We start from the raw sequence: 11,733 nt of genomic DNA, 5'->3' as shown, positions 1-11,733 counted from the left end.
AGAGTTGTTTAGGGTTAAGACAGAGTCAAAAGTCATTATCAAAATGATGATCTTGCTGTTACAATTTTGTTGTTAGTCTAATATAAATTGCAAACAAACAAATAAATAAATAAAGCCAAGTCAAGCTTTAAAAATGAAGCTAAAAAAGTAAATATAGAGAAAATTATTTTTGAAACAAAACAAGTAGCAAAAAAAAAAAAAAAAAAAAAAAAAAAAAAAAAAAAAAATGAACTACATAAGCTGTCAAACGAACGAACTACAAATCCCACAATCCTCAGTTACATCCAGTAATTACCCAGTATTCCCCGCGACTGTGCAAAATGGCGGCGAATGCAAGTACAAACACAGCCGTCTTCGAATGCCCATCATGGTGAGAAATTAAGTATAGCATTATTGCAATTAAAATAAAAGTCCTGCATGCGCGTGCGTGGAGCGGATGAATAGATTATGAATGCATGAATAAAAACAATGCAACTCACTCCTGTATGAGGAGCGGACAGTAACTTAATACACAGCAGCAGATCAAACCACTCTGCATGACTGCATTAATCACTGTGCTTTGACTTTATTATTATTCTTTTGTATTCTGATTTGTAGCATTTAAACATTTTGTGACGTGATCTAGCGGTATAATGCCAATTCCAGTGTTCAGTGTTAATTAAAGTTTATTAGTCGCATCAAATATACAGACTGTTTTGCTGTTATTTCAATTAAATATTCTCATTTATTATGATCTGTATACAATCCTAGTCAGTCTTACAAATAAATGCACAAGTGCATTTTTGCATAGAGTATATAGAAATCAAACCGTAAATGTTAAAGTTTTGGGAGACTGGAGAATAAATGAATGAATGAATAAATGAATTGTCACATTAATTGATAATTTAATTTAATATCAGGGCAGGAAAACCTCCACCCGGACTCCATCTGGATGTGGTTAAAGGAGACAAATTAATAGAGGTAAGACTGTGTTATTTTCCATGTTAATGGAAAATATTATTATGAGCCATGAACTTGTTTCCCCTTTATACAAGTATATATTATGAGACAGTATGTGTTGAAAAATAAGCACAGGAAAACCTGGAAATATTTATGAACTAATTGTCATTTCCTAGACCTGTAAAAGTTATGGACAGAAATAATGTATTAATACATAATAGGATATTTTTAAAGATTTAAATTCTAATGACATGTTTAAAATGGTTATGATCAGCTCTACAATATTCCATCAGCTATAAAATCCTCGTTGTTCATGCAATCTGCATTGAAATAATAATTAATAATAACAATAATAAAAAATATAATAAATAAATACATAGAAAAGTCATGATAATTTATTGATTAAAATGTGTGGAAAATGAGCTGTAATGAAAAAAAAACCCATAATAATAAAAAATGTGATCATATATTCACACTCATGACATGACTTTATTTGCTGTGAAATGTCCATACAATGGAAATCAATGGGCACCAAAGCCCATTGGTTACTAAACTACTTCTTTTGTTTTTTTGTTTTTGTTTTAAAATTTCAATTTAAATGACATCTTTAAACAGTTAAAATGGTTATGATCAGCTCTACAAGATTACATCAGCTCTTCCAAATCCTCTTTGTTCATGCGAATAATTAAAAATAAAAAGTAAGTAAATAAATAAATCAGTGGAAAGGTCTTAAACATGTATTGGTTAAAATGTGTGCAAAATGAGCTAAAAAAAATGTACTGTAACATAAAAGAAGATATTTTGAGAAATGTCCACACAGTTGAAATCAATGGGCACCAAAGTTACCAACATTTTTGTATTTTTTTTTTTTGTGTGTGTGTGTAAATGTCAGTTGAGTTTTTAATGACATGAGGATGAATAAATTATGATATGATATAGCTCTTGGGTGAACTAACAGAAATCGGAGGTGTTGTAATATTAACACTTACATGATGATAATGAGTGTTGACTCAATTAAAACAGTATAAAAAAGGTTAATTTTGTATATGTCATGATTAATAGCCCATATTATACACTCGTGTGACCTGCAGAAGCTGATCATTGATGAGAAGAAGTTCTATCTGTTCGGGAGGAACCCCGACCACTGTGACTTTACGATAGACCACCAGTCGTGCTCGCGTGTGCATGCGGCGCTGGTTTACCACAGACACCTCAAAAGGGTGTTTCTCATCGACCTCAACAGCAGTGAGTGCAGACATGAGTTAAACAAATCACATCGGACTAATTCTGAACAGAATCGTTTTGGTCTCATCTTTGTTCTTGTTTAGCCCATGGAACATTTCTGGGCAGAATTCGCCTCGAGCCCCAGAAACCTCAGCAGGTGCCGATCGATTCGACCATGTCGTTCGGTGCGTCCACACGCGTGTACACGCTGAGAGAGAAACCACAGACGCAGAGCAGCTCCAGCACAGGAGACAGTAAAGGAGTGGAGGATGAGGAACTGAAGGGGCTGCTGGGACTGCCAGAGGAAGAGACCGAACTCGAGGTGTGTGAATAAATGCATTATACAACTGTGTACATGATAGTAACCTGCTGAACCAGTCAGACTGACAGATAAATCAAAAAAAGACTGATTGTATATAAAATACATAGTCACGTAGTTTATCACTTCATAAAAACACTTTACAACTTTACAGTAAGGTTCATTAGTCAACATGAACTAAGAATGAACAATAATTCTGCAGCATTTATTAATATTAGTTAATGTTAACTTAAGCATTTACTAATGCATTAGAATCACAAGTTGTGTTTGTTAACATTAGTTAATGCACTGTGAACTAACATAAACAATGAACGACTGTATTTTTATTAACTAACATTAACAAAGATGAATAAATTGTTTATTGTTTGTTTATGTTAGTTGATACATTAACTAATGTTAACAAATGACACCTTATTGTAAAGTGTTACCAATGTATTTTTGTCAAAATGTGTTATTTGAACTTTAAAATTGTTTAAATTGTACTTTTTTAATAATTTTACAGTTTAGGATGTTATCATAGACGCTGGTTTTCAAATCAGTGTTGCTACTTAAACAAAATGTAGTTCTAATATCAGAATTTGTTTTAATCAGAATTGGAAAAAAATCCAAATGTTGATTCCAAGAATCTTGACTTTCCAAGAATCTGAATCCAAGTCTGGATTTTGCAGTTATGAAATATATGCTCTATTCTAGAATTATTAATTGGTTCCACGTAGTTATTTAAGTCTTCTAGTGAAAAGTATTTTTTCATAATTTTTCATCGCAACTCCTATTCCAGTGTAATATTACAATATAAATTGCAGAAAATCAAAACATTGCAGTGTTGTTTTGTCCCCAGTATCGTGCAGCTGTACATCAAAGTGCCCTTTTTAGTTCTTTATGTAATATCAACTAACTTATATCAAAGCTCATAGCATGAAAGCATATTTGTGGGTCATCTTTTGACACTGTACATGGATTTCTGGGTACTTCGTGGTTTCAAATGTTCCTGTTCTCTGAGATCAAGACTTCAATTTCACTTCAAGAACTTCTAAAATTGGGATTTCTGTCATAATTACATTTTAAATAGTGTAGCTGTGCTACTTAATTGGCCGGATATGCTGTTTATGAGTGTAAAATGATTCATAAAATGCTTTTCCTGATCGCAAATGACTAGAAAAATCTTGAGAAATAATTAAAGAGTATCTCATTTTGATCAGATATTTGTTATTGTGCTTAAAGGAGAAGTTCACTTCCAGAACAAAAATTTACAGATAATTTACACACCCCCTTTAGAGCCCTTTGAAGCTGCATTTAAGCTACATTTTGGAAGTTTAAACTCCCGGGCACCATAGAAGTCCACTATATGGAGAGAAATTCTGGAATGTTTTCCTTAAAAACATAATTTCTTTACGACTGAAGAAAGAATGACATGAACATCTTGGATGACAAGGGGGTGAGTAAATTATCTGTCAATTTTTGTTCTGGAAGTGAACTTAGCACATATTTCATTCAAAGCGTAGAAGTGTCACTGGAGAGTTTCATGTGGTTAATTCCTGGTGTTCTGTTGCCTTTTCCCCCCCAGAACCTGACAGAGTTCAACACGGCTCATAACAAACGCATTTCTACACTCACCATTGAAGAGGGAAACCTGGAAATCCAGAGACCCAAGAGGAAGAGGAGAAGCTCACGAGTGTCGTTCAGTGAAGAAGAGGAGATCATAAACCCAGGTACTCACAGGATGTGAATATATATGTACTCTGCTGTTTAAAGGTTTGGGCTCAGTAAGATCAGTGTTACATAATAAACACTGTTCTGTTTCAAATATATGCTGTTCTTTTGAACTTTGTTGTTCAAAGAAAAATGCATCACTGTTTGAACAAAAATATTCTGCAAATGATACATAATACATCATAAAAGTGTTTTTAACATTCCTAATAATCATAATTGTTTGTTGAGCAGCAAATCAGCATATTATAATGATTTCTGAATGATCATGTGACACTAAAAACAGAAGTAATGATGCTGAAAATTCAGCTTTGATCAAAGGAATAAATTACATTTTACAGTATATTGACATAAAAAGAGTTACTTTAAATTGTAATATTTCACAATATTACAGATTTTGCTGTATTTTTAATCAAATAAATGCATCCTTGGTGACCAGTAGAGACTACAATATTGCGGTATCACGATAGCAAAATCGATATTTCGATATTATTGTGGTCACGTGACGATATGAAACAATATAGGTCTTCTAGGCTTAAAGTGTAGATTTTTAAAGTATTCTAACATGTAAGTTGTGTTTTGGGCCATTGCTTTGGCACAGTATCTGTCAAACGAACTAAAACCGAAGGCACAATATGGCTTAATCCCTTCATCAAGTCTTTTTTTCAAAGCAAAGCACACACTTCGTTCAGGCAATCAGCTCGTGATCCGGTGTTTTCCGTGCCTCAAAATGGCTCCGTTCACGGTGAATAAATGCAGTGAACTCTTTTATTGCATGCGCTGTGAGTTTATTGCGCGTTTGGGAACACAACAGCCACCAGTTGTGCTTTATTTTTGCAGCAAGTGATTACAGCATTTCACTAGATTTGTTGCGAGACATGTTTTTGTAGGCCTCTTTTCACTGAAATTTTCTGTCAAAATAAAAGCTCTACAGCCATTTCAATAAATAATAAAAAAAAAATCTAAAATAAGTGCAGTATGAATTAAATGGGTAAAGTTACTGCACTCCAAATTCAAAACATTTCTGTCAAGTGTAGAAATTAAAAAAAAAACAATTTTGTAATTTCCCTGCTGTAGTGTAAAGCAAAAATAATATACATATGAAACATTAATTTTCATTTATTTTACAGTGCAATTGTATGGCTATTAAGTCTTACGAATAACAATAATATAAAGTTGTTGTTGTTATTATTGTATTCTAATTGTTTGGCTTCCTGAAACACCAGTGTAAATGTAATTTGTGACCCTGGACCACAAAACCAGTCATAAGAGGCACGGTTATATTTGTAGCAATAGCCAACAATACACTGTATGGGTCAAATTTATCAATTTTTCTTTTATGCCAAAAATCATTAAGATATTAAGTAAAGATCATGTTCCATGAAGACATTTTGTAAATTTCCCACCATAAATATATCAAAACTTAATTTCTGATTAGTAATATGCATTGCTAAGAACTTCATTTGGGCAACTTTAAAGGTGATTTTCTCAGTATTTTTTATATATTATATTATAGTTTGGCACCCTCAGATTCTCAAATATTTCTATCTCAGCCAAATATTTTCCTATCTAGAGGTCGACGATGTATCGGCACCGATAGTTGATTGACGGAACTATCGGTTATCGGCAAAAATCCATGCCGATAGTTTTTTTTTTTGGGTTGGGTCTGTTGCTGGAGCAGTTGAGAACGTCGTCATTATACAGCGAAGTCCCTGTATTCTTTGTTATACAGCACGAGAGCGCCCTCTAGTGGCGGAAATCACTGACCGCACATGCCCTTTGTTTAGACACGTGACACTGCTGAGCAGAGCAGGACACTTCACAGGCGGATTTAAAACATGGACAACAAAACGGTGTGTACAGTATACTGTAGTGCATGTTTTCATGTCATTACTAAGCAATGCATTTGTTGACTAGATGCTGCATTAGTGGAGAAAGGACAGCAGTATACTTTTGCCTTTTTGGTGATCAGTCTTGAAGACCGACGCTTGAATTGAACACGTCGCGTCCAGTGTGTGTGATACCGGATAGCTGCGAGTTCTTTTAGATGCGGCGCTGCACTTTTGGCCGTTGTGTAACGAACATATTTTTATATTTTGATTAGATAACCACAAATGTTCTAGAATAGAAGCAGTTAAATTGTGAAAGTACACAATGTCCATATGTATGCAATTTCAGTACTGTGGCCTTTGTGTAGATATTTAAAGATGACCATCTTTAGCTTGATTGCTGATGTGATGGTAACACTTTACAATACGAGTCCATTTGTAATATTAAGATTGATAAAAGCTGTAGAATAGAAGTATTGTTCCTTGTTAGAGTGTGTTTCAGCATTGTAAATTTCAGCATTTACTGATATTTGTAAAAAATTTTAGTTGCTTTTGTTAACATTATTGAAGAATGAACTAACTGTAATGATCAATATATAATTAATATTAATATTTTTATTCATTTACAAAATATGCTTCAGAAGGCTACTTAAAAAAAAAAAAGTAGAGCACTATGTATTTTCCATTCAGTATCCATTTTAAAAATTATCTGTCGATTAATCAGTATCGGCCAGTGTGGTCCAACCTAGTTATCGGTATCGGTAAAATCCAATCCAATATCGGTCGACCTCTAGTCCTATCCTATTCCATACATCGATGGAAAGCTTATTTATTCAGATGATGTAGAAATCTCAAATTCAAAAATATTCAACCTTATGACTGGTTTGGTGGTCCATGGTCACATTTAGACTGAGACAGTATATCACAAATAAAAACAGGGTTGAGTCCCCTTTAAAGGTCAGGTACAAGTCAATTCACTGACTTTTTTTCTGACTTCTCTTTATTAAGGACATGGGTTGTAGCTCTTAATTTTGAATTCTCAAACTGCATTAGAAAAATGTAACTTTTTTTTTTTAAGATCGCAAAAAATATTGTATCATGAACTTCATATTAAGATATTATTGTATCGTGAAATTTTGATATCATTACATCCCTAGAAGAGACTTTAAAAATCTTTCTGATCTGTGTAATACTCAGTGCACTTTGTTTTCCACTTTTCTGGAATGACTCAATCTTCACATACTCTCTTCTCTCATTCTTTGTCTGTGTTTTGACTTTGTTGCATATCTTTTCTCTTCTTACAGAGGACGTGGATCCATCTGTAGGACGCTTCAGAAATATGGTGCAGACAGCTGTGGTTCCTATTAAGGTACGATCACTGGCCTGCTCTTGTCTGCTGGTCTGCTTGGTTGTTTTAGCATGTCGTCATTGATTTTAATGGACTTGAGAACAGCCGTTCTCTCAATACAATTTAAGTTGTTTGTTGCATGGCTCGCGAACAGGAAATTATATAATGCGGGAGTAATGGCTGCTAAAAGGCTTCCTCATCGTCTGTCTCGTCATATCTGACTCTTAATATAAAGGAGCTTAGATGTCTTTAGTACTCCGTCTTGCCTTTCTTTGCAATAGTCAGGACAGTAACAAAACAAATACATTCATTTTTGTACCACAGAAGAAGAAACTAGAAGGCCATAGTACGTTGGGATTGGAGGAAAGTGTAGCACGCCGGTTACAAAGCTTCCCCCTGAGCGCAGGGCTCTACGGTGACCTGCCGCCCACCAGCCACGAGGCAGCAGGACAGGGTGGCGGAGGCCAGGGAGGCTCGTCAGCCATCATGGGCGGGATGCCCCTACCCTTCCCCAACCCCGCCCCAGAGGTGGATCTCTCACCCACGACGGTGCAGCCCCCCGCTATGCTGAACCCCACACCCGCTCCTGGACCCTATACGGCCGAGCCGCTCAACGAGCCACGCAAGAAGAAATACGCCAAGGAGGCTTGGCCTGGGAAAAAGCCCACCCCCTCCTTACTGATTTAACATGCGGCTTTACTACACAACAAAACAGACTCAGCCAAACTATGACAGATTTGAAGATTACGTTTTGGAGTTCGTTTGAAGTTATTGTTTCCGAACTTCATATTTCTGAAACATACATCAAATACATAACGCTACCTGATACAGCTTGAGGATTTGTCACATGGTTTGCTCATTTTGAGAAGCTGTGGCGTCTGAAGTTGACACTAGAAACTGTGGTTGTATCTGTTGGGGAAAGTGAATATCACAAAGAAATATTTGGTTCATATTTCACCCCAAAACTGGAAGGAAAAAAAAATCTGGTAACACTTTACAATAAGGTTCATTAGTTAACATTAGTTTAGCAATAAGCTCTGTGAAGCCGTGGTTTACAGTGAATGTATAACAGCTTAGGCACAAACCCTCTTAGCTGTTATAAATTCACTGTAAACCACGGCTTCTTGGGGCTTATTGCTTTTATAAAACGGTTATTCCCTATACGTAGTAAGGTTTCACAAAATAAAACCGAGCAAATAAAGTGTAATTTCATTACTAAAAACCGTATTCTTCCACCTAACAGTGTAGTTCCACACACAAAAGTAAACAAAAGTGCAAAAGTGTATTTAGAGTAATTTACAACAGCTTAGAATGCGGCTCAACCAATCAGAATCAAGGAGCGGAACTATCCGTTTAGTTAATGTGAACAAAGAATGAACAAAAGTTCTACAGCATTTATTAGTCTTAGTTAATGTTAATTTCAGTGTTTACTAATGCATTATTAAAATCACAAGTTGTGCTGTGAACTAACATGAACTAACAATGAACAACTGTATTTTCATTAACTAACATTAACATTAACAAATACTGTAATAAATCTATTGTTTATTGTTTTGTCATATTAGTTAATACATTAACTAATGTGCACAAACCACACCTTATTTTAAAGTGTTACCAAAAATCCAAAATGAAATTATATTTTGCATAAGAAAATTAAGCTTATGAACTATTATTTTTTATATTATTATTTTCTTCTTCTTTTTCTTCTTCTTTTATTTATTTATTTATTTATTTATTATTACTATTTTTGCTTTATGACAGTATTTTCATGACAAGAGTACACATTAATGTAATAAAAATCTGGTTAGTAATTAATATTTATTATTATTTAATTGTATATCATTGATAAAAATGATGAAAGGAGTACAACAACTAAGATGATGTTTTTTTTTTCCATTAGTGAGAATGCGTATTGTTATGAATGTCATAATGCAAAGAAATGAAATCTTGGTAACACTTTACAAAAAGGTCTTATTAGTTAACATTAGTTAATACATTAGCTAATATTAACTAACAACGAGCAATGCATTCGTTAGAGTATTTATTAATCTTTGCTAAGTATAGTTAAAAATACTGTTCATTGTTAGGTCATGTTCATGTTTAACTTAATCGAAATAACATGCTGTGTAAGTGTTTTTATTGTTATTTCACATTAACTAATGTAGGTAACTGTGAGCAGAAGAAATCTTATTGTAAAGTGTTACCTTATTGTTCTTATTGTATATCTTATTGTTAAAGTGAAATCTTAACGGTTTTGATTTTTCATTTTCTTAATGCTAAATATAATAACCTGGATATGTTCTGGATATGTTATATTTTTTTATGAGTTTCCCCCTGAAAATGTGGAATTTCATGATTAATAACACCTTATGTTACAGGTTGATTGTTTCAGGTTTTTTTTCTGAGATGAACGTCAGCCAACTACAGACTGAAAGCTTGGACCGTATTCAGTAGATGTGAGTAGGTGGTTTGGGTAAATGCATTCTCACTTACATTAAACACACAAGCTTGTTGTTTTCTGCATTTTACCAGTAACATGTATTTAATACATAGATTTTGCTTTTTTTTGAAAGCCTGAGAGCTCATGTACAGCTGTACTTTCACGTAAATTTGTTTTTAAAAAGACGTTTTCGTATTGCGTATTTTAAGTACAAAGCAAACCAAATGTTACATTACTAATCGTAATGCTCTAGGAAATAAATCTGTAAGTCTGAGCTGCGTGTTTAATCTGTTTCACTGTTTTCATGAGGCAGACTGTATTATAGGAAATTCTGAAATGTTTGGGAATACTGTGGCTGTGAATGTTGGTTTATAGAGGGAAATGCAAACTCAGCATCAAACACTGAAAAGAGGACATTGATTTTTGTCATCTGAAAGCAGGGAGTTGCCTTGTAATGTGAACTTTTGTTAACGTTTTTATATATTTTTTATATCTGAATGCGATGGACTTGTGAGTGAAAGCACAGATGAAAAGACTAAACGTGAAAGGAATTATTGTTGGATTATTTGTCTAATAAACAGTATTCCTTGCCCTTAACTTGATGTGCATTGATAGATTTCTTTTTTTTTTTTTCTGCCATCCTTAATGCTAAGAGTTTGTGAGTGGTTGAATTGTTAAATATTTGTCTGTGAAGTAAATACATGTTAAGTCAAAAGTTTACATACACCTTGCAGAATCTGCAAAATGTTAGTTATTTAACCAAAATAATGGTGATCATAGAAAATGCAGGGCACTACAGTGTGACCATTTCACATTTGCACTGAAAACTATACTGCGTGCGACTATGAAAAAATATTTAGGAGCACCAGTGCGACTGACCCCTTCAGCATGGTTGTGTTTGCGCTGAAGGGAGCTTCAAAGGTTTCTACGTGTTTTTGCAACGTTGAGTAGTGTATCACTGACATATCTCATCAATCCTTTTATAAACAAAGTGTAGAGAGTGTGTAAATAAGAGCTCGATTGTGCAGTGTGGAGAGCTTCATTGATTATAATGGAACTGTGAGATCGCAATGAACTAAGATGAGTGACAGCTTTTAATGATTTTTAAGGAGGTTTGCAAATGAGATATTGATTTAATACAACAGTTAAATAAGTTAATATTAAGTGACTTACATTGTCTGACAACCCTATTGCCTGATTTTGCTCTATTTCATCATCAAAAATAGCCTGAAACAAGTCACAACTGAGCTGCTGTTTGGTGAATGAACGTGCGTTTTTAAACGAATCTAGTGAATCAATGATTCAATTTCCCACTCAAAGAGAGTCGCTTGCTTTATTCCTGAATGAATCAGCCGTTCGAACGAATCAAATGAAAATACACCAAGCCATTTTTTTGTTCGTCTGTGCCACCTCTGTAGTACAAATTAATTTTGTGAATACTGATTTCAATTGATTGGTAACTTATTCTTATTCTTCCTGTTCTTATTCTGTTGTTTTAATAAGAAATTTTACAATTCATTACAAAGGTAAAAACAAAATTCCCCTGTAAATCACTTTGAATCAAATATCACCAGCCTTTTTTTAAATAAGATTTTTTGATTATTGATTAGAAGGTGCTCCTGAATTTCTATTACGAGTACAAGTGCTCCTAAAGAGAAAAGTAAGCGTGGAGCCCTAAAATGCATGTTATATTTTATTTAGCACTGACCTGAATAAGATATTTCACATTAAAGACATTTACATATAGTCCACAAATAAAAAATAATAGTTAAATTTATAAAACGAACCCGTTCAAAAGTTTACATACACTTGATTATTAATACTGTGTTGTTACCTGAATGATCCACAGCTGTGTTTTTGTTTAGTGATAGTTGTTCACGAGTCCCTTGTTTGTCCTGAACAGTTCAACTGCCTGCTGTTCTTCAGA

General features: G+C 34.0%; 1 protein-coding gene across 1 annotated transcript; it reads left to right on the top strand.

Annotated features, from left to right (window-relative positions):
- Nucleotides 1–314: 314 nt before the first annotated feature.
- Nucleotides 315–10,403, top strand: ppp1r8a (protein phosphatase 1, regulatory subunit 8a). Its single transcript, XM_051135997.1, has 7 exons — nt 315–370; nt 900–960; nt 2,031–2,184; nt 2,268–2,485; nt 4,047–4,191; nt 7,323–7,387; nt 7,691–10,403. Exons 1-7 carry the CDS (start codon nt 321–323, stop codon nt 8,051–8,053), a joined length of 1,056 nt encoding a protein of 351 aa, XP_050991954.1. The 5' UTR covers nt 315–320; the 3' UTR covers nt 8,054–10,403.
- Nucleotides 10,404–11,733: the final 1,330 nt, after the last annotated feature.

The sequence above is a fragment of the Labeo rohita genome, chromosome 19 (assembly GCF_022985175.1).
Source record: "Labeo rohita strain BAU-BD-2019 chromosome 19, IGBB_LRoh.1.0, whole genome shotgun sequence".
Taxonomy (NCBI): Eukaryota; Metazoa; Chordata; class Actinopteri; order Cypriniformes; family Cyprinidae; genus Labeo; species Labeo rohita.
Note: the sequence above shows the minus strand (reverse complement) of the source record. Positions and strands in the feature narration are given on the sequence as shown.